This window comes from Borostomias antarcticus, assembly GCF_949987555.1.
Source record: "Borostomias antarcticus genome assembly, chromosome: 18".
NCBI lineage: Eukaryota > Metazoa > Chordata > Actinopteri > Stomiiformes > Stomiidae > Borostomias > Borostomias antarcticus.
In genome coordinates, this window is record NC_140251.1 from 8,040,443 (window position 1) to 8,060,837 (window position 20,395).

General features: G+C 51.0%; 1 protein-coding gene across 1 annotated transcript in view; it reads right to left on the reverse strand.

Annotated features, from left to right (window-relative positions):
• tln2b (talin 2b) overlaps nucleotides 1-20,395 on the reverse strand; it is a gene marked incomplete at its 3' end in the record, with an annotated part of 72,236 nt that overhangs the window by 21,831 nt on the left and 30,010 nt on the right. The window contains exons 21-43 of the mRNA XM_084452618.1: nucleotides 19,646-19,759; nucleotides 18,992-19,105; nucleotides 17,863-17,997; nucleotides 17,490-17,618; nucleotides 17,252-17,354; nucleotides 15,501-15,709; nucleotides 14,936-15,055; nucleotides 14,041-14,238; nucleotides 13,034-13,173; nucleotides 11,600-11,693; nucleotides 10,952-11,041; nucleotides 10,697-10,819; nucleotides 10,052-10,195; nucleotides 9,623-9,784; nucleotides 9,307-9,447; nucleotides 8,024-8,205; nucleotides 6,439-6,571; nucleotides 6,251-6,352; nucleotides 6,000-6,170; nucleotides 4,010-4,156; nucleotides 1,935-2,036; nucleotides 1,672-1,791; nucleotides 684-830 (exon numbers count right to left, since the gene is read on the reverse strand). Coding sequence (XP_084308744.1) covers nucleotides 684-830; nucleotides 1,672-1,791; nucleotides 1,935-2,036; nucleotides 4,010-4,156; nucleotides 6,000-6,170; nucleotides 6,251-6,352; nucleotides 6,439-6,571; nucleotides 8,024-8,205; nucleotides 9,307-9,447; nucleotides 9,623-9,784; nucleotides 10,052-10,195; nucleotides 10,697-10,819; nucleotides 10,952-11,041; nucleotides 11,600-11,693; nucleotides 13,034-13,173; nucleotides 14,041-14,238; nucleotides 14,936-15,055; nucleotides 15,501-15,709; nucleotides 17,252-17,354; nucleotides 17,490-17,618; nucleotides 17,863-17,997; nucleotides 18,992-19,105; nucleotides 19,646-19,759 — 3,120 coding nt within the window. The remainder of the gene's footprint in view (nucleotides 1-683; nucleotides 831-1,671; nucleotides 1,792-1,934; nucleotides 2,037-4,009; nucleotides 4,157-5,999; nucleotides 6,171-6,250; nucleotides 6,353-6,438; nucleotides 6,572-8,023; nucleotides 8,206-9,306; nucleotides 9,448-9,622; nucleotides 9,785-10,051; nucleotides 10,196-10,696; nucleotides 10,820-10,951; nucleotides 11,042-11,599; nucleotides 11,694-13,033; nucleotides 13,174-14,040; nucleotides 14,239-14,935; nucleotides 15,056-15,500; nucleotides 15,710-17,251; nucleotides 17,355-17,489; nucleotides 17,619-17,862; nucleotides 17,998-18,991; nucleotides 19,106-19,645; nucleotides 19,760-20,395) is intronic.

A 20,395-nucleotide genomic window follows, 5' to 3' on the forward strand; every position in this document is an offset into this window, starting at 1 on the left:
GCTGTACAAACACATTAAGACGACGATTCGGACTCTGCGCCTCTGAGCTCTCTCCCAGATTGGCTGTGCGCCATCCCTCGCTAACGGACGACCCGTCATGAGAGAGGCATCCGGACGAGACGGAGGACTCGGTCTCCATACGCGGCAGGCCGCAAATCACGGCCGTCTGATATGAACCACTGAGCTCACTATTACACTGGGGAAGGGAAATTCTAATGCATGACTAATTGAGATGCAGAGATGTCTCCTGCTAGGGTTATAGGGAGGAGAAATTGGTCCGTCCCCATTACTCCAATGAGTTGGAAAATGCACTGATAAAGTTAAATAATTTATGTTAAGGACAAGCAGTACCATCTACAACATGGAACACATGGTCACACACTATTCTCCCAGTCCCAGCTCCCAGCTCTAGGGTTCACAGTAGTAGCTAGGGATTTCAGACGTTATATGCAGCACCGTGCTAGAGAACGCTAACTTAATGAGCCCTTATCCCGCAAGATGATTCTGCACCGAATTCCCTCTTTACAAAAGCTCTCAGCATGGTACGGCGTACACTACAACAGCGCTGCGACAGGGAAGCAGAGAGAATAGGGTGGAGGCAAGAGAGAGAGACACTTTCTTCCCTCTGTGCAGAAGATAACAGCGGGACGTTGACAGTCGTCAGCCTCCCAACCCTGTCCTACCTTCTCGGTGACGGCGCGCGCGCACTCGATGAGCTCCCTCTTGGAGAAGCTGTCCGTGGGGCTGACCTGCAGGGCCCCCGCCTTCTGAACCAGGTAGATGCAGCCATGGCCCAGCTCCTGGACCCGCGTCCGGATCTGGAACCCGACCTGGAACGAACAGTCTGCCGGTCAGCCAGCGAAGAACAGTCTGCCGGTCAGTCAGTCAGTCAGTCAGTCAATCAGTCAGTCGGCCAGTCAGTCAGACGGTCGGTCGGTCGGTCGGTCGGTCGGTCGGTCGGTCGGTCGGTCGGTCAGTCAGTCAGTCAGTCAGTCAGTCAGTCAGTCAGTCAGTCAGTCAGTCAGTCAGTCAGTCGGCTGGTCCAGTCAGCCATCCATTATATCCATCTATGTCCACATGCCAGCCAGTGCCTCACTTCTTCAGACTAACTAGCGTTTATCTGCCTGGGGGACAGAAAGCTGGTTTCTAGCGGGGAGAGAGAGGGATTGATGGCATCACTACACCTTTAATTTCCTGGCACAGATTCATGGGTGGGTGGCACTTCATTACCAGCAATAGGCTTCTAGGCTTGTGGGGGTACAATGTCGCCATGGGAACCAGGTTTTCCAGCAACTGGTTATGTAAAGAGTATTGATAAGAGTGCGTTCTCCGAGACAGGGTTTCAGCGCAGTCTACGTGGGTGTGGAGAGAGAGGGGGAGAGAGAAACGGAAGTTGGAGAGGTGCGAACGCATCGCGGTTTGATCTCACACTGTCGAGTAGAGCTGCCAGGAAGATGCATCCTATCAAGGGCTTGAGCATCGTGTCTGCATGATTGTGTCTCCAAAAGCAAATGCAAATCGAATTCCGGATATTTCTGGATCCTGACGTTTCAGACTCGACTAAAGTGGCGCCTGAGGTAGCGCAGACCCGGGGAATGAACGACACCGTGTGTCGACAGAGCATCCTGTCTTAACGGGGTCAGTTGCAGCGCCGTTCAAGTGACCTCTCACCTCCTCAGGCTCGGCAGTGACGGCCGCCAGGCGGCCTTGGTGAGCCAGCTGTCCGTAGTCCACCGTCACCTGCGACGCCAGACCGCCAAGCTCCTCAGGACATGTCACTGACTTGGTCATCTGGAGACGGGACACACGCGCACACACACAGCATCACTGCACAGCCATGTACACGACACCACAGTGACACACAGGAAATGTACAAACTAATCAAATATCCTGTATTAAGGAGGTGGGATACTGTGTTATCGTATCTCGCTCACCATCTCCTGTGCGGTGATGGCGATGGCCTTGGAGAACTTCACCATGGTGGTCTGGTAATCCACGAAGGACCCCTCTGGCTCGGGGGGAGAGCCCTCTCCCAGCTGTGGAGGTCAACCCATTGGCTTCAATCAACATATCAATCTAGTCGACATAAATACAACTGTTTCTCGTTGAAGTACAAACAACATTCATTAGCTGAAAACACAGGTGCAGAGCACGATAAAGCGAGCACGGGAACCAAATATGAACCGGCTTCGACCACCCAGACTGAGACAGATCCCCGGGGAGGGGAGTCCAGGACCTCACCCTCATCTGACTAACGAGCGCCAGATACTCTCCCAGCCCTGACTAGCCCTGACCAGCCCTGACTAGCCCTGACCAGCCCTGACTAGCCCTGACTACCCCTGACCAGCCCTGACCAGCCCTGACTACCCCTGACCAGCCCTGACCAGCCCTGACCAGCCCTGACTACCCCTGACCAGCCCTGACCAGCCCTGACTAGCCCTGACCAGCCCTGACCAGCCCTGACTACCCCTGACCAGCCCTGACTAGCCCTGACCAGCCCTGACCAGCCCTGACTACCCCTGACCAGCCCTGACCAGCCCTGACCAGCCCTGACCAGCCCTGACTAGCCCTGACCAGCCCTGACTAGCCCTGACCAGCCCTGACCAGCCCTGACTACCCCTGACCAGCCCTGACCAGCCCTGACCAGCCCTGACTACCCCTGACCAGCCCTGACCAGCCCTGACTAGCACTGACTAGCCCTGACCAGCCCTGACCCGCCCTGACCAGCCCTGACCAGCCCTGACTAGCCCTGACCAGCCCTGACCCGCCCTGACTAGCCCTGACTAGCCCTGACCAGCCCTGACCAGCCCTGACCAGCCCTGACCAGCCCTGACTAGCCCTGACCAGCCCTGACCAGCCCTGACCAGCCCTGACTAGCACTGACTAGCCCTGACTAGCACTGACCAGCCCTGACCAGCCTTGACCAGCCCTGACCAGCCCTGACTAGCACTGACCAGCCCTGACCAGCCTTGACCAGCCCTGACCAGCCCTGACCAGCCCTGACCAGCCCTGACTAGCCCTGACTACCCCTGACCAGCCCTGACCAGCCCTGACCAGCCCTGACTAGCCCTGACCAGCCCTGACCAGCCCTGACTAGCCCTGACTAGCCCTGACCAGCCCTGACCCGCCCTGACCAGCCCTGACTAGCCCTGACTACCCCTGACCAGCCCTGACCAGCCCTGACCAGCCCTGACTAGCCCTGACTAGCCCTGACCAGCCCTGACCAGCCCTGACCAGCCCTGACTAGCCCTGACTAGCCCTGACCAGCCCTGACCCGCCCTGACCAGCCCTGACTAGCCCTGACCAGCCCTGACCAGCCCTGACCAGCCCTGACTAGCCCTGACCAGCCCTGACTACCCCTGACCAGCCCTGACCAGCCCTGACTAGCCCTGACTACCCCTGACCAGCCCTGACTAGCCCTGACCAGCCCTGACCCGCCCTGACTACCCCTGACTAGCCCTGACTAGCCCTGACCAGCCCTGACCAGCCCTGACCCGCCTGGAGCCATCACGGGACAGCAGCAGGTCAGTATTCTGGTGCTCAGCTTCCCTAGACCGCAGCACACACTCTTCTGTAGGACACACATGCATACATACAAACACTCACACAAACACACACACACACACATACAAACACACATACACAAACACACACACGCACACATACAAACACGCACAAGGGCGTATTTTTGATTTGAGCTTTGGTGGGGACATTGAATGCGAGCGTGCGAGAATATTTTTTGCACTATATACATAAAAAAGCATACATTTGAGCTACAGTCAGATCTGATTATCCTGATGGCTGGTTCTTCAACCTCCTGAACTGATGATAATGCATTTGGCCCACATGTGCACTTGCACATTAATACCGGATTGTCCCGTATTGAAAAATAAAATGCACTTTCAATACTGAATCAATACGAGACGCGACACACAAACACACACACACACACACAAACACAAAGACACACACACACACACACACACACACACACACACACTCAGCTCACCCTGCCCATGGCTTCGGCGATGGACTCCACCATGCCCCCCACCATGCCTCCCTCGCTGGCCGCCTCGTTCAGGGTTGCCATGATATCATCCACTGCCTCCCTCATCAGCTGGGCGGCCTCTGCGATGGCGGCGTGGGTGTGGGCGGCCTGAGCACCAACACAGAATGATAAGTGGACTGAATTTAATAAATAAAGTGCCTTCACCTCTCTCATTCACCCATTCACACACCAATGATGGCAGCTGTATGTATATCAGTGAGGCAAGCCATCATTAGGCCGGGAAAAATCTAAACAAACCTCCCAGAGAGATGTAAAAATATTAGGTGTGGCCAAATCAAATTGTTTGGTGCATTTTTTTAAAAGAAAGAACACACTGGTGAGCTCAGCAACACCAAAATACCCGGAAGGCCACGGAAAACAACTGTGGTGGATGACAGAAGAATTTTGCTGGTGAAGAAAGACCCCTTCACAACAGTTAGCCAGATCAAGAACACTCCCCAGGAGGAAGACGCATCTGTGTCAAAGTCAACAATCAAGAGAAGACTTCACCAGAGTAAATACAGAGGGTTCACCACAAAATGTAAACCATTAGTGAGGCTCAAAAACAGGAAGAGCAGATTTGAGTTTGACATAACACATCTAAAAAAGCCTGTACAGTTCTGGAACAACATCCTATGGACAGATGAGACAAAGATCAACTTATACCAGAATGATGGGAAGAGAAGAGTATTGAGAAGGAAGGAATTGCTCATGATCCAAAGCATGCCGTCTCATCAGTGAATCATGTTGGTGGTAGTGTGATGGTGTGGGCATGTATACATGTAGCTGCCAATGGAACTGGTTCTTTTGCATTTATTGATGATGTGAATGCTGACAATAGCAGCAGGATGAATTCTGAAGTGTTTCGGGCAATATTATCTGCTCATATTCAGTCAAATTCTTCAGAACTCATTGGACAATGACCTGAAGCATACTGTGAAAGCAACCAAAGAGTTTTTCAAGGCAAAGAAGTGGAATGTTCTGCAATGGCCAAGTCAGTCACCTGACCTGAATCCAATTGAACAGGCATTTCACTTGCTGAAGACAAAACTGAAGGGAAACCGACCAAAGAACAAGCAGGAACTGAAGACAGTTGCAGTAGAGGCCTGGCAGAGCATCACCAGGGATGATACCTGGCATCTGGTGATATCTACAATTTGATTTATGATTGTTAGTTTTACTTTTGGTCCCTTAAAAGGGGGGTTCCACATATTAAATGTGTTGTAATTCCACCATTCACCTGATTTAGATATAAATACCCTCAAATTAAAGCTGAAAGTCTGCAATTAAAGCACGCATTGAATGTTTCATTTCAAATCCATTGTGGTGGCGTACAGAGCCAAAATGATTGATGATTGAAATTGATTGAAATTGTGTCAATGTCCAAACATTTATGGACCTAACTGTATATTGTATATAAACACATCATATTGTATTGGTCCTTATTTTGCAGTATTGTCATGTTGTTGATCCTTGTCTATCACTGGCTATTTATTAGTGTACTGCACCAACAGTCCAGAACAAAGTCCCGATCTTGGCGCTGATTGGCTAATCGTTAGAACTCGCAGTGCTCATTGGACCCATCATTGTTTAATCAGAGAAACAGCTGTTTCATGTAACAACACCAGACGAAGAACCAGTCAACTTCGGTAGAGTGGGCAGATTCGAAATTCTGGACCCAGGCTAGAACAAATCCCTAGAATGTATGAAAACCTAACTGGCTAAATATATCTGATTGTGATTGTGATTCTGCTCGCGAGCGTTGTACCTTGGGGTTAAAGTTGGTCTTAGTGATTGTGATTGTGATTGTGCTGGTGAGTGTTACCTTGGAGTTAGGTTTAGTCTTAGTGATTGTGCTGGTGAGAGTTACCTTAGGGTTATGGTGAGTCTTAGTTACCTTAGGGTTATGGTTAGTCTTAGTTACCTTGGGGTTGGGGTTAGTCTTATTTACCTTGGGGTTGCCCCCCCCCTCCTTGGCAGCGTAGAGCATCTGCAGGGCCGACTCTGACAGGGTCTTGGTCTGGTCCAGGATGGTCATCTGCTGCTGGTGGTCCAGGAGCCTGGACGCCAGGCCCACCGACGCCACGATGAGCGGTTCGAAGTAGCTGGCCAGCTGGGTCACCTGGGAGAGGGGGAAGGTCAGGTCAGGACTCAGTCTGGACCCAGCGCTGGACAGACCCGGTGACACGGACGGACCGGTACCTTGTGTCCCAGCAGGGCCGCCTCCCCCCTGGACACCGTGGTGATGGGATCGATGAGATGGCCGATCTCCTGCACTGACAACGTCAGCTGCTCCTGCAAAGCCTTGAGGGACAGCACAGCACAAATAATGAAGATCAAACTCCTCAGGTGGAACCGCAGCATTTGACCTTTGACCTTTAAGAAGGTACCTCAGAAGAGATGTCGTCCCTGCAGGGAAGGCTCTGGCCTACGGCGGCTAGCGAGGCCTGCTCGATGTCCCGGATGCACTTGTTGATGTTGTCGATGGAGTGGTCACACTGCCTCTGCCCTGGTGCCTTGTCCCTACAGACACAGACCGGCCATGAATACTGGGGTGATGCTGTCCTTGAAAGACAGTAGCTTGGTGGGCTGTCTGTCAAATTACTGCATGAAAAGTGGGGTATTCGTCAGTAAGCAGCACTGTACATTCCGATGGAATTCTAGACAGACAGATCTGCAAACCAATCACAAGTGCTTTTGAAAAGGCTTGATTGTTCTAGCTTTGGAGGTTCTGCTGTTCAGATGCTAATTAGAGTGGTTCAATACTCTGCGGGAGGGTGGAGGTGGAGGAGTGGTACTGTATGAACAGCTGTTAACTGCTGGGATTTACTGTAGAAGTTTGCATGAAGTTTGCATGTGGTGCATTCACAGGGTCGAAAATCCCACTTTTCATCTAGTGTATTAATTTACCACAGTTCTGTATTTTCACTGCACCACCAAGCACAGAAAATCATTTTGTACTGGATCTCTGCGAGCGTGTCTGACAGATTTGCGATAGACTTGTCTCTGGAGAGATGTCAGGTACAGAACACGATGGAACCAAGGGGCTGTGAATGTATGTGTGTGTGTGTGTGTGTGTGTGTGTGTGTGTGTGTGTGTGTGTGTGTGTGTGTGTGATGGTAGAGCGATAATGAACAGTGAAGACATTTCTGTTCCAGCCGGCAGGAGGGATACTCTGCCACCCCTGAGGAAGACAGCTGTTTTACGCGGGCAAAGCCTAGCAGATCCTCTGGGTTCTCATCTGGATCATTGCCTTACAGCGCCCCTCATCTTATTACAAGGAAGATGGAAACTCAAGATGCCATAAATTACCATAAACATTCATGCTAATATCCCTCCTGTCAGGGGATCCAGGGTATCTAATGTAGGATCTATACAGGTGCAGGGTTTTGAAGAAGTTTGGGGCCGCTGTATGTGTAACAATTATTTTTTTGCTATATAGAATTGATAGAGGCCGGTGCGTCTAAGAAGAATGTGATGGGATTAATGCAGGTGCACAGACAAACCCAAATACAGAGCAGAGAGGCAACGATGGCGGTACGCCCCGAAATATGTGTGACGAGAGTTGTTTCCAGTATAACAGGATGCTGTTCTAAATGGAATTTGTATTCTGATCCTCCCGGTTCTCTGGGATTAGACTACCTGCAAGTACTCACTTTAAAATCATTCAAAAATGCATTAGTCTCTGGGACATTCTTGTCACAGAGTAGACTCTGGCCCACCAAATCTAGAGGAACATCTTGAGGTGCGGAGTCCAGGTTGGAGGGGCGAGAGGAGAGGTGGAGAGGAGAGAGGAGAGGAGAGAGGAGAGGAGGAGGAGAGAGGAGAGGAGAGAAGAGAGGAGAAGAGAGGGAGAGAGGAGAGAGGAGAGAGGAGAGAGGAGAGAGGAGAGGAGAGAGGAGAGAGGCGAGAGGAAAGTAGAGGAGAGAGGAGGAGAGAGGCGAGGAGAGGAGAGAGGAGGAGAGAGGAGCTCACCTGATGGAGGTGATGAGGCTCTTGATGGAGTCAGAGACGACGCGGGAGTGGCCGGCCAGGACCGACCAGGTGGGCGGGTCTTTGGGGTTGATGATGAGTGAGCGGGCGGTCTCCAGGAGGAGGGAGGAGCTGTCCAGCATGGAGCAGGCCGAGCGCACAATGGGCTCCTGGGATGCCGAGCCCTGAGGAACCAGAGATGAGGGAGGAGAGGAGAGGAAGGAGAGAAGGAGAGAGAGAGGAAGGAGAGGAAGAGAGGAGAGGAAGAGAGGAGGAGAGGAAGAGGAAGGAGAGGAAGAGAGGAGGAGAGGAAGATAGGAGGAGAGGGAGAGGAAGGGGAGGAAGAGAGGAGGAGAGAAAGGAGAGGAGGAGAGGAAGAGGAAGGAGAGGAGGAGAGGAAGGAGAGGAGGAGAGGAAGAGAGGAAGGAGAGGAGGAGAGGGAGAGGAAGGAGAGGGGAGGAAGGAGAGGAAGAGAGGAGGAGAGGAAGAGAGGAAGGAGAGGAGGAGAGGAAGAGAAGAGGAGAGGAAGGAGAGGAGGAGAGGGAGAGGAATGAGAGGAGAGGAAGGAGAGGAAGAGACGAGGAGAGGGAGATGAAGGAGAGGAAGCAGGGGAGGAGAAGGGCATGAGAGGAAGGGAGGACAGGGGGCATAGTGTGACAACACAACATCACAGGTGTGAGAGCCTGCAGAAGCTGAATAGCAATAGGTCTCACAGTTCTTATTCCCTGTCGACCTCCAGGAGATCAAAGTGTATTCAGAGCCAAAGAAACAGCTCCAGCCTTTATCCGTCTCCCTTAACAATTAAATGAACAAGCTGAAGATTAGAAAAGCTTTACCGAGAGAGAGCACAGTTAAAAACTGCCCTCCAACAGATAGTCGTAAAGCTTTTAAAACTGTGTGAAGACTCATTAGTAGTAAATTAGATTAAATTCCATCTGGTTTCTCATGAGCCTCTTCCCCAACATTAACAGAAAGAGGAAATCAAGAAATACTGTATTTCACATCATTGGCTCACAAGCCAGTTCCTCTGGCATTCTGCTCTACCTCTCTGCATCAGCTCTGTGTCTATAGGAGTGAAACCAGCAGTCACACACGTATTTAATCAACATGTGGGTGCAGCTTCTCAGTTCCTTACACATGAGAAAGAATAAACCAGACAAACAAAACAAGCTGGTGATACGACAAAGAACAGCTTCAGATATGCCAAGGCCCTATCCAGCTCATGGACAGATTCTCAATCTTACCACCATACACAGAAAGACGTCTGAAAACGCAAGCGTGCGTACCTCGTTGCTGATCTGTGCAGGGATACTAGCGAACTCCGGGTTGGAGGCGAACGTGGAGAGATTGTCGACAGCCTCCAGGAGGGGAGTCGTAGCAACGCGGCACCTGTTTCTGTTTTCCTCAGAAAAATCCCCGTCCAAGGCCTGCAATAAAACAGCAGGACAGCTCCTTCAGCCAGGCCGCCGCAGCACCTACAAACTGCACTACAAATAGCTCACAAAAAATTGGAAACAGAGGCAGTAAATATTCTTTGGATATACAGTACATAATTCCTTCTTAGGGCAAACGGAGAAGATATTCTCTCCCCGGAGAGTTCACCTTGATGGTTTTGACAAGGTTGGCGGTGGTGTTGGCAACCTCCTTGGCTGACTGGACAAACTGTCTCCTGGCCACAGGGTTGGACGTTTTGGATGAGGCCAATCGGCAGGCATTGCAAAGTGCTGAGGTATGCTTGGCTACTATCGTTGCTGCAGAGAGAACCTAACAAACAAACAAACAAACAAACAAACAGAGACAAACACAGGGAAAACTGTTTGACGAAAGAGACATTCCAGAGAGAGAGAAAGAGAGAGAGAGAGAAAGAGAGAGAGAGCGCATATGGCAAACCTGGAATTGGATGTTTGGTTGCGGTTCAAACTTAACAGGCCGTTTGATTCCAGTCATAAGAGAGTTATGGGTCTCCAGAACGGACACCGTGCCAGTGTAGGGCTGAGCAGTTTGCCGGCGGGTCCAGATGGGCCTGCTCACCTGTGAGGGGCTGCTGGCGGGATCCACCAGGTTCTGACACGCCATCTGGATGGCCTGGTTGGCCCGGGCAAACTGGATAGGGTCCACCAGCCCCTCATGACCCGACTGGCTGTTCGGATCTGACACGCCCACCAGATAGGAGGCCTGAGGAGGAGGGGGCAGGAGAGGAGGCGAGAGAAGAGAGGAGAAGAGAGGAGCGCAGAAGAGAGGAGATGAGAGGAGAGAGAAGAGAGGATAGAGAAGAGAGGAGAGCAGAAGAGAGGAGATGAGAGGAGAGGAAAGAGAAGAGAGGAGATGGGGAGAGGAGAGGAGAGAGGAGAAGAGAGGAGACAAGGGGAGAGGAAAGAGAAGAGAGGAGGGAGAGAGGAGAACAGAAAGAAGAGAGGAGAGAGAAGAGAGCAGAAGAGGTGATGGGGAGAGGAGAAGAGAGGAGAGGAGAGAGAAGAGAGGAGAGGGGGAGAGGAGAGAATAGAGGCTTTGCTTTAGTTTAATCCTCCTCTGAGGAGAGAGAGGCTGTGACTAAGACCAGTGTGAGCAGAGAAGCAGAGCTGGGAGGGGGCCTTGGCTGAGGGCCAGGCAGACCTGAGCTTAGAGGAAGGGCCCAGTGAGTCAGATGACCCAGAACCAGTCAGAACCAGATCTCACCTGTCCGGCCGCCTCCGTCAGCCCACACAGGGCCTTGGAGGCCACGCCCACACACTCGCCAAACGCCGGCACATCGCCCGTCTTGCAGTTGTGGGAGATCCCCGCCATGGCCTCCCCTAGGACCTGCACATGGACAGCAGGGAGCAAGAGAAAGATGCAGATCGACAGCTGTGTTTTATGTAATGCCCCCCCCCCCCTCCCCAATGTTAAAGTAGATGGTGCATGGGATGGTTTGTTTTAGGGGCTGGACGGTACCTTGGAGTTCTCCATGACACTCTCGATGCAGTCAAAGTAGGAGAGCTCGCTGACCGGCTCGTTGGGGTTGTCCAACAGCCCTCTGACAGCCTGGGAGAGAGAGAGAGAGAGAGAGAGAGAAAGAGAAAGCTAGAGAAATCTTTAACTTCCAAAAGTCCCCCCAAATTCCTCATGTTATCTGGAAGTTGAAGACATTAAAGAGCCTTCAGTCCCATAATGAGGCCATTAGCTGTAGTGCCGGATGTTTTGAACGCCGCTTGCCACTAATTGAGCAGCCTCTTGTCTCCATGGTGAGACGAGACTGGATATAAATGTCACTCTGTGTGAGGAGGAGGAGGAGAGGGGGAGGAGGGGAGGATGAGGAGGAGGTGAGGAGGAGGAGGAGACGTGGGCCGAAGTGACTCCAGTGACTCACAGTGGAAGTATTGTATGTGACGAGGCTAGTATTCCTCATGGAGACAGGCACTGCTTGGCATACAGTACATTATGTCAATACCCAAACATGACAAACATATGAGCTTTTAACCAACACCAGAACGGTACAACTTTGCTTTTACAGTGAACAAAATTAGTTGATGTGGACTGAAAAATAGTTTTGTAAGTGGCCTGGACTGATGGCGAACAGTGTAGAGTTCGGTAGGGAGCTACCTCCAGCTCCCTCAGAGCGTTGTCACACTCCTTCTGCCCCGGTGCCTGCTGGGTACACAGCGTGATCAGCTGGTTGATGCTCTCTGTCACCGCTCTGAAACACAGGAGCAGCAGCACCGACCTTTTAACCCTCTCATTCTCTGCACACACGCAACCTGGGCTACTCACACACCTACAGTACTGTCACACACGCGCACTCACACGCATGCACGCGCACGCACACACATACACACACACTTTATACACACATGGCTGAACCCGACTCCCAGTGACGGTCTACAGTAACACACAGCACAGGTGTTCAGTCTGTTCAGTCTGGGTCTGTGTTCAGTCTGGCTGAGCAGAGACGATAGTGACACACAGTGCAGGAGTGTTGGGTCTGTGTTCAGGCTCGGTGAGCAGACAAGCTCCAGCCATGCTTCCGTCTCCCTAATTAGGGAGGGAAGGCAGTGAGGCCCAACGCCCAGCGGGACGATCTGCCAACCATCCTCCACCAGGGGGATTCTACCCACTCTCTCACTCTACTTTTCTCTCTTTCTCTCTCTCCCTCTCTCTCTCTCGCTCCATCTCACTCTGTCCTCTCTCTTTCTCTCTCCACATTCTCTCTACCCCGTTCTCTCACTCTGTCCTCTCTCTTTCTCTCTCCACATTCTCTGTACCCCGTTCTCTCTCTCTGTTCTCTATCTTTTCTCTCTCTCCATTCTCTCTCCTTCCCTTTCAATCTCTTTCTCTCTGTCTCTCTCGCTCTCTCTTTCTTTCTCTCTCTCTCTCCGTGTTCTTTCTCGTTCTCTCTCCATTCTCTCTCCCCCTCCCTTTCGATCTCTCTCTCTCTGTCTCTCTGTCTCTCTCCTCTCTCTGTCAGTCAGCCCACTTGCATCACCACCAGCCTGGAGGGACACTGAGCCCCAGCAGCGTACTGTAGTCTCCCAGATCCCCTGCTGCTTGAACACGGGAAGCTCTGACAGGAAACTGGTCGAGATGTTGAAACATTTCTGTACTAGTCTGCTAGCGCTGTGCACTCTGCTAGTCCCTGCGGTCGATCTACACGGTCAAGGCTCTTCACTGTCCTGGCCCCGCAGTGGTGGAACGAACTGCCCACTGACGTCAGGACAGCAGAGTCGCTGCCCATCTTTCGTCACAGGCTCAAAACTCAACCTTTCAAGAAGTACAACACCGATCCTCCCTCTTATGCACCTATTGTATTTTAGATTACTCTTCTTGCACTTTGCCTTCAGCTCATGCTCTTAGTCACTTGTTTTAGAAAGGAGATGCACTTGTCCTGCAAAGTAGTAATACATTGACTTTTCCTACGTTAAATGCAACTATTGTAAGTCGCTTTGGATAAATGACTGTAATGTAATGTAATGTAGTTTGTCAGAAGAGACATCGTCCGCCCCGTCCCCCTGCGTGCTGGTCAGCGGTGGGCGGTCTCACCTGGCGGCGACGGCCAGCAGGTTCTTGGCGTTGGCGGCTCCTGGATCCACGGAGAGAGACTTGGCAGCCAGAAGCAACTTGCTGGACGCCATGGAGATGTTCTTCAGGTTACCAATCACCTGGATCTGGTCCTCCTGACACTGCAAAGTCACAAGATGACGAGTCAGACATGTCGGCAGGCACATGACAACACTGTAACATCGATTTGCATCGTTCTAGGTAAAAAGCTTCTGCATATACAAGCAACAGTTATCTTTGCCTTCGAAGTGATGATGGGAGTCAACTACCTCACTCCCGATGCCCCCTGTGGTCGATCGACAAGGTCACAGCTCTTCTTTGTCCTGGCCCCACAGAGGTGGAATGAACTGCCACTGATGTCAGGACAGCGGGGTCACTGCCCACCTTTTGCCGCAGGCTCAAAACTCACCTCTTCAGGAAGTACAACCAGGATCCTCCCTCTTAAGCACCTATTGTATTTTTAGTTTGCTATTCTTGCGCTTTGGCTTTAGCACTAGATTATGCTCTTATAGTCACTTGTTAAGAAAGGAGACTCCTCATGAGACTCATGAGGTCTGGGGAGTAGTGTTAAATGCAATAATTGTCAAGTCGCTTTCTTTAAGCGTCAGGTAAATGATTGCAATGTAACCATGCTGCCCACCTCACCCAACCAAACCCCCCGCTCCTTCATTAAGCCTGATTAAGGGCCAGGTGTCATGGTGCATCAAGTCCCTTCCCAGACAATCTCTTTAAGATAATGAGCACAATAACCAGAACCAGAACACCATCTAATATTACATCATCACATCTGACTACTTGGAGCTCCTGGGGACAACCATGTGTCAAACTGAAGGTGTCAAAATAACTTAAGTGCTAAAGTGAAAGAACAATATGAATAAGCATTCAATGACCGACTACCTCACAGGCTTTCCCAATGAAGGCTCAGCCTAACTTGTGTCACTTCCTATTTTCACGGGGGGGGGGGGTGACAACAGCGGGGGGGACGTTACCTGAGTGTGTCCCGCCATCTCGATCCCAGCATCCAGGAACTCGTCGAAGTCCTCGCTGAACTTCCCCGAGGCCACGGCCAGCTGGCTGCTGGTGCCCCTGGAGGAGTGGACCACCTCCCCGGCCGAGTGGTTCAGCTCAGCGGCCGAGTGGTTGAGCTCTGTCTGGGCCTCCTGGAAGGACTTACTGCAGGGCGGCAGCTGGAGGGAACCCAGAACAGCGCTAGACCATCGTCTCAAGTCTCGTTTGTACACGTTTTACACAAATCAATCTGGGGCAGCATTAGAGTAGATAAGAATTGCCCCTGTGCCGGGGGTATAAATTGCTAAAAGCTAAGTGCTATACATGCTAAGTGCTTACTGTCCTTTGTTATATGATTCACTTAAATATCATATTAGAGACTACAGGGATAGCTAACACATAACACAATTTCTCTGTAACTATTTGTGCACTCTACTGTCATGTCTGTCTTATGAAGTACTTATCCCATGTTTACTGATCTGTATGTTCTTAGCAAATAGACAAACATTTTCCAGGAGCTTGCTCAATCGTCTTGTTGAGAGAGGTCAGGGAAGAATTTTTACAGCTCACCTTTCTGGCCCCTGGACGTCAGCAACTGTTTTTTTGCCCCCCCCCCCTCCCCCCCATTGCTCCCTGTTGCCTCTGTGTATGAAATGCACTATACAAATACAGTTTGATTTGATAAATTACCCAGTGCTACCGAATGCTTTTAGCATGATTCAATTGTGTGAGAGTTGTAGAGATAGTTGATGATGCTAATCTATGCACCCCGTTCCGATGTGTATCAGACAAAAGCTGAAGAGTGTTCACGAATCCCCTCCCCTCCCCCCCACCCCCAAAAAAAGCAGTTTCTTTGTTGGTGTGTATCAGACTCACAGCGTCCACCAGCAACTTCTTGCTGGCCTCTCCGATGCTCCTGAGTGCCATGTCCACGTCCTTTTGGCCGGGCAGGCAGTTCACACAGTTATTCAGGGAGTGGGACACGGCCTTGGCTACCTGGAACACAGTACCACACAGCCTGGTTCAGCCCAGCTCAGTACCACACGGTACCACACAGCCCAGCTCAGCCCCAGACACACTCTCTGTCAAGCGGGCTGCAACCACGTACTCTAGCAACGCGCCACGGCTGCAGCACTAGGGATATCTACTGCAGACCGGCCGTGCCGCAGAGGGCACCAACCTGTATCACTAATTTATGCTACCGGCACAGAAATCAGCCAGCCGATATGTCGCGTCTCCCGCAGGGCTCCGCCGCGAACCAGGAGTCTGAGGGCGGCGGTCCTGAGAGAGGGAGCCGGCGAGCGAGGAGACAGCGGAGAGAACGTGGCGTGTAATTGTTATGCGGAGGAGAAGTGTTTACAAATCTGTTATCAGCCAGGAAGCCGAAGCGCGCTGCGCTTTGGTCATGAACGCCCTGGGCGTCAGGAGGACTCTCCCTCACCTGCGCCAGCCTCTGTTGGCTCTCGGCATCGCCAGGGTGGACCAGCGCCTGGTGCGCCTCATGGATCAGCATGGCCGAGCCCTCCATGACGTACTGGGCGGAGTCCAACATGGCCGCCGCGGCCTGCGGCTCCGTGGTGCTGGCGGCCACGCCGCGCGCTGCCTGGGCCAACGTCCTCAGGGCCTGGGCTGTCTCCCTGGCAGCTACGCCTACGCACGGACAAACAGACAGACAGACAGACAGACAGACAGACAGACAGACAGACAGGCAGACAGACAGACAGACAGACAGACAGACAGACAGGCAGACAGACAGGCAGACAGACAGACAGACAGGTACAGTAGAAGTTCAAACAGTCAATGTAAAGAGATATGCAGTGGCGGCCTACATATCAGGGCAGGGACACTTCTAGATATGAATATTTATGAGATGCCTGGAGTGGGCCAGGTACTGTGGTGGGGCAGGCAAATGACAAGCTGGCTAGCACACACACACACATATTCATGAGGATACTGGTAATCCATGGAAAATAATTTCTTTTTAACAGAGATGGACCAGTACATCAGTATTCTGAGTATGTACTCAAGACAGGTTTTGCTTCACGCTGAATACTGTGTGTAAAAACTGGGTCGCTGACTTAGGTTATTATAAAATTGTCTACAAGCAGAGGAGAACTTGTCACTGTCCCACCGGCAACAGTCGGAAGCAGCCCTCATCCTGTCTGCTTGTCAGCTTCTCTCACATTCCAGCCCGCCTTCTCCAGGCTCTCGGTGATAGAAACGGCCAGACTGTGTCCATATTCCATCATCCATCTCATAATTGTTCCATATGATCTACTGTACCATGTATCTCTGCCTTAGTTAGAAGAAATCTTATGAACTAGCCAACATTCTACATAATTTCAATCTTATTAGCTGCTCACTGCAGGTCCAGCATTTAGAGATACAGTATGAGCATGTAGAATGGTAAATACCTACTGTAGTAGAGATACAGTATGAGCATGTGTAGAAGGGTAATAATAATAATAATAATAATAATAATAATAATAACTGCCTGCATCTCAACTGTACTAGGACTATCACGGTGAGATCAATCTAAAACACCTCTATTATTAAAACAAACGAGTTAGGTAGTAAAACGCAGCCCCATGCGGGATTTGTCTTTTACTTATTCCACACCAAAATGAGAGCATCAAGCAGTATCAGACTGACAGAATGCATTATCCAGCCTTGAGCAGCCAGCTGCTGCTGGAATGTTAAATCCGGTGGAAATGAGATTAATGAGGAGAGAGCAGTTACCCGGGGCCCGGCGTGCGCCTAGCCTGGGAGGACTCATTGTTAGCATATACTATTCAAATCTATCTTCATCTATTCCCCTGGGAGCGCAAAACAACAACAACAGGCCGAGCAGGGTCTTTTTTTTCCTGCCGGACAATAGTGATAACTATTTTATTTACGACTAAACCAGGAATTTAATTACACTTTAATCCCCCGGTGCCTGCCAGGGGACTAAATGATCCTCTCACCCTGCTTGGTAGAGAACTGCTTTAGAGGGTTTTCTTTTGCTGGTAATAATGATTGTTTGGAGGCTGGCTGATCTACATCAAAGAGCCTAACAATAAACTAAGCCTAATAAAGAGTAAAAAACAACAACTCAGAGACAGGAGTTTAGTCATGAATAAACAGGAAGTGGTTCCTCTGAGCTGTTCTGACAGTGAGGGGGGTTGGTGGGGGTTCCAGAGGGGCTCTTACCTGTGTGGTGCTCATTGCCCTGGGCAGCGCAGGTCAGCAGCTGGGCCATGGAAGAGCCCACAGCCTTGGAGGTGCTGCCCAGGTCCTGGGCACACTTTTCCAACTTGGGCAGAGAAGCACAGGCAAACCACCGGCAGCCATTTTAACACATCCATATACCAAAACTGGCTGATTTGAATCAAGTGCGTGTACATTCCAAATAGCTTTTTAACAGACTCGTTGATCCCGGCTCACTCACCGACTCTCCAGGAAGAGGTTTGAGCTGGCTCTCGATGGCAGCCATCTTGGCATCCTGCAGCTCGCTCCTGAGGGTCTGGACGGCGCTAAGGGCGGAGTCTATCTCCAGAGGACCACATGCATCATGGGCCTGCAACCACACAGAAACACCCAGGGATTCCTCACAAACATCTCATAAGGGTTCTCCCCCTTTGAAATACACATACAATTCGGTATAAAGTTTTGTCCGGTGTGCCTAACTGTTCAGTTGAGTATATATACAGTATATATACAGTGTAGGGGAAGCCTTGCATTAGCAGTCGTTTTCGAGATCTAACAGCAAGTTGATCTGTAACAGGCTGAGTGCCGTGTGTAGCTGGGGCCTGAGGAGGTACCTTCTGCGTGGCCGTCCGGAGCTCTGCCAGGCAGGTTGCCAGGTTCTTGGCACACTGGCCCAGCTGCATGGCCGCCGCCTGGTCCAGCACGGTGGGAACCGCCGACTTGGCAGACGTCACCATCTTACTACCAGGCTGAGAGGAGGAAACAACAGCAGTAGCATTAATGGCCGGCTTAGATAACAAGAGTCAGCGTCATTAACCTAATGGACAATATATGAAAATGGCCCAGGATTAAGCTCAGCAGGTTTAGACGTTTTAGAGCCAAATGCACTTCACTAGTGATTCTCTACTGTGGTGTAGAGGTCTTCACGGGTCGGGTAAATCCGAGAGGACCCAAACCGGACCCGAGACCCGTACGGGTCCGGGTCCACATTTCCACGCTTTTATTATGGTCAATTGGGTTCGGGTGGATCCGATTCTATTACCTCGGGTCCCGGGTCTGTTTATCATTATGCGTAATACCCGAGAGAAACGCATGACGCGAATTCAGTGAGACCGCGGTCGTGACACGAGCGGAGACACGGCAGCCACAGTAGGCTACCTTGTGAAGTAAGCTGAAAGAAAATGAATATAAAGAGGTCAAACCTAGCGGCAGCTTTGTGTAGCCTTATTTATTTACGGCCGTTTAATTTCCATGCTGCCACATCACAGCCTGACAAAACAGCGATTGATCCTGTCGAGACTGAGAGTATAAATCGCAATTCCATCCAACTGTGATGCAACAGCATGCAAGCCAACAGCCGTGACAGCCTAAGCGATTAATGCCACTGCTACTTGCTACTACTGCCTGTTGGATCCGTAAAATACCTGATACGACTCGGGTCTCGGGTCTCTGTCCTACTCCTGCTCTCGGACAAAATCGGGTCCGGTATACATATTTAAAAAAAATGATCGGATTTAGTCGGATCTCGGAAAGAATGTCTCGGGTCCATCTCGGTTTCGGGTCCCCATTTTAGACCCGAAAAGACCTCTACTGTGGTGGGGAGGTGGAGGTGCAGTAGGCGCTCTGGAGCAGGGTTGGGTCAGGGTTAGATTAGGGGACACACTACGTGTATCGGTATTGCATTGGCGCAAGTCTCTTTTGTTTAGAGTTAGGGTCAGGGTCAGGGTCAGGGTCAGGGGTTACCTGCAGGAAGCCCTGGCTGGCCATGATCAGGGCGAGCTGGGCGCTCAGCTCCTCTGGCTGGGCCTGGCTGCTCCTCATCCCCTGCACCAGCTGGGGGATATGATCTGCCACCGCCTGCGTTGGCATACGTCACACACAGCCACCAGGCGCACACACACCCACACACACACACGCACGCATGCACACACACACACACACACACACACACACACACACACACACACACACACACACACACACACACACACACACCATTTAAAAGATAATTGTTTGAAGTAAAGCCAATCATTTGAAGTAAAGCCAATCATTTGAAGTAAAGCTTGCGATGTCTAGTGATAAAACACTAATATATTATTTTAAAGCCCCCGGAAATTAGTTTCAATCCAAATTCGAAATATTTTCTTTTAAATTTGTGGAAGGTTCCTGATAGTGGGTTTGAAATGGCCCTGGTTTATTACACAATTAATTCAGTTGTCCCACCCCAACAGGTGCAACTGCAACAAAACAGCCTACACACAGTGAGAAATGGTCTAAACAGCGAAATCCTTTTGATATCACATATGCATTTTTACTATTTCAAGCCGAGTCTCCTGTGGCTTCAAGTGCCTGATCAGAGAGCCTGGTGTGCTCTGTTCCTTCTCGGTATGGGAGTACCTTGCAGCTGTGCACGAGCTGTTGGTGCGAGGCTGTGTTCTTGTTGGAGGCGGCGGCGTTCTGAGCAGCTGCTATGGTCTGGGTGGCAGCAGCTGCAGCCTGCTTAGCAGCAATCTGTTCCAGAGACAGTCACACAAATCACCAGAGCTGAATTACACTCCATCACCACCACAGCCGTACAGTGACTTCTGTCCGGTAGATCTAAACTTTACAAGAGCACACTCCAAGAGATGACCTCAAGTGATCAAACAAACCTCTCCAACAGAACATTTTTTGATTTTCTTTTTTGCAGTTCATTTCTTTTTACAGTCGCGTTATCGCTTAATGAAATCCGAAGGTAGTGCACAACACAGCTCACTGTCGCTGTTTTTCCACAGATGGCTGAAGAAACGGCGAGTTGGGAAGGGGATGAGATTCTATGTTTTGCGGGCGGGCTCGGGGAGGACGGAGGAGGATGAAAAAAGAAAGCTGAACAACAATGCAATCTTTGTCCTGGAGAAGCTGAACGAGGCTGTAGAGCTCTGGCACATCTCTCAGGAGGAGACAAGACTCACCCCCCCCCCACCCCGCTCCTCCACCCAATCCTCCCTTGTTTAACTACAAACAGACCGCGGTACGTGTTGAGTATATACACTTCTAAATAAAAGCCAGGCAGCGGCTCAGGACAACCCAAACGGGAACCCTGGGTGAACCCGGTCTGGATATTCAGACTTTCATCAGTGGAGATGAAGGCTCTGAACAGACTGGAGG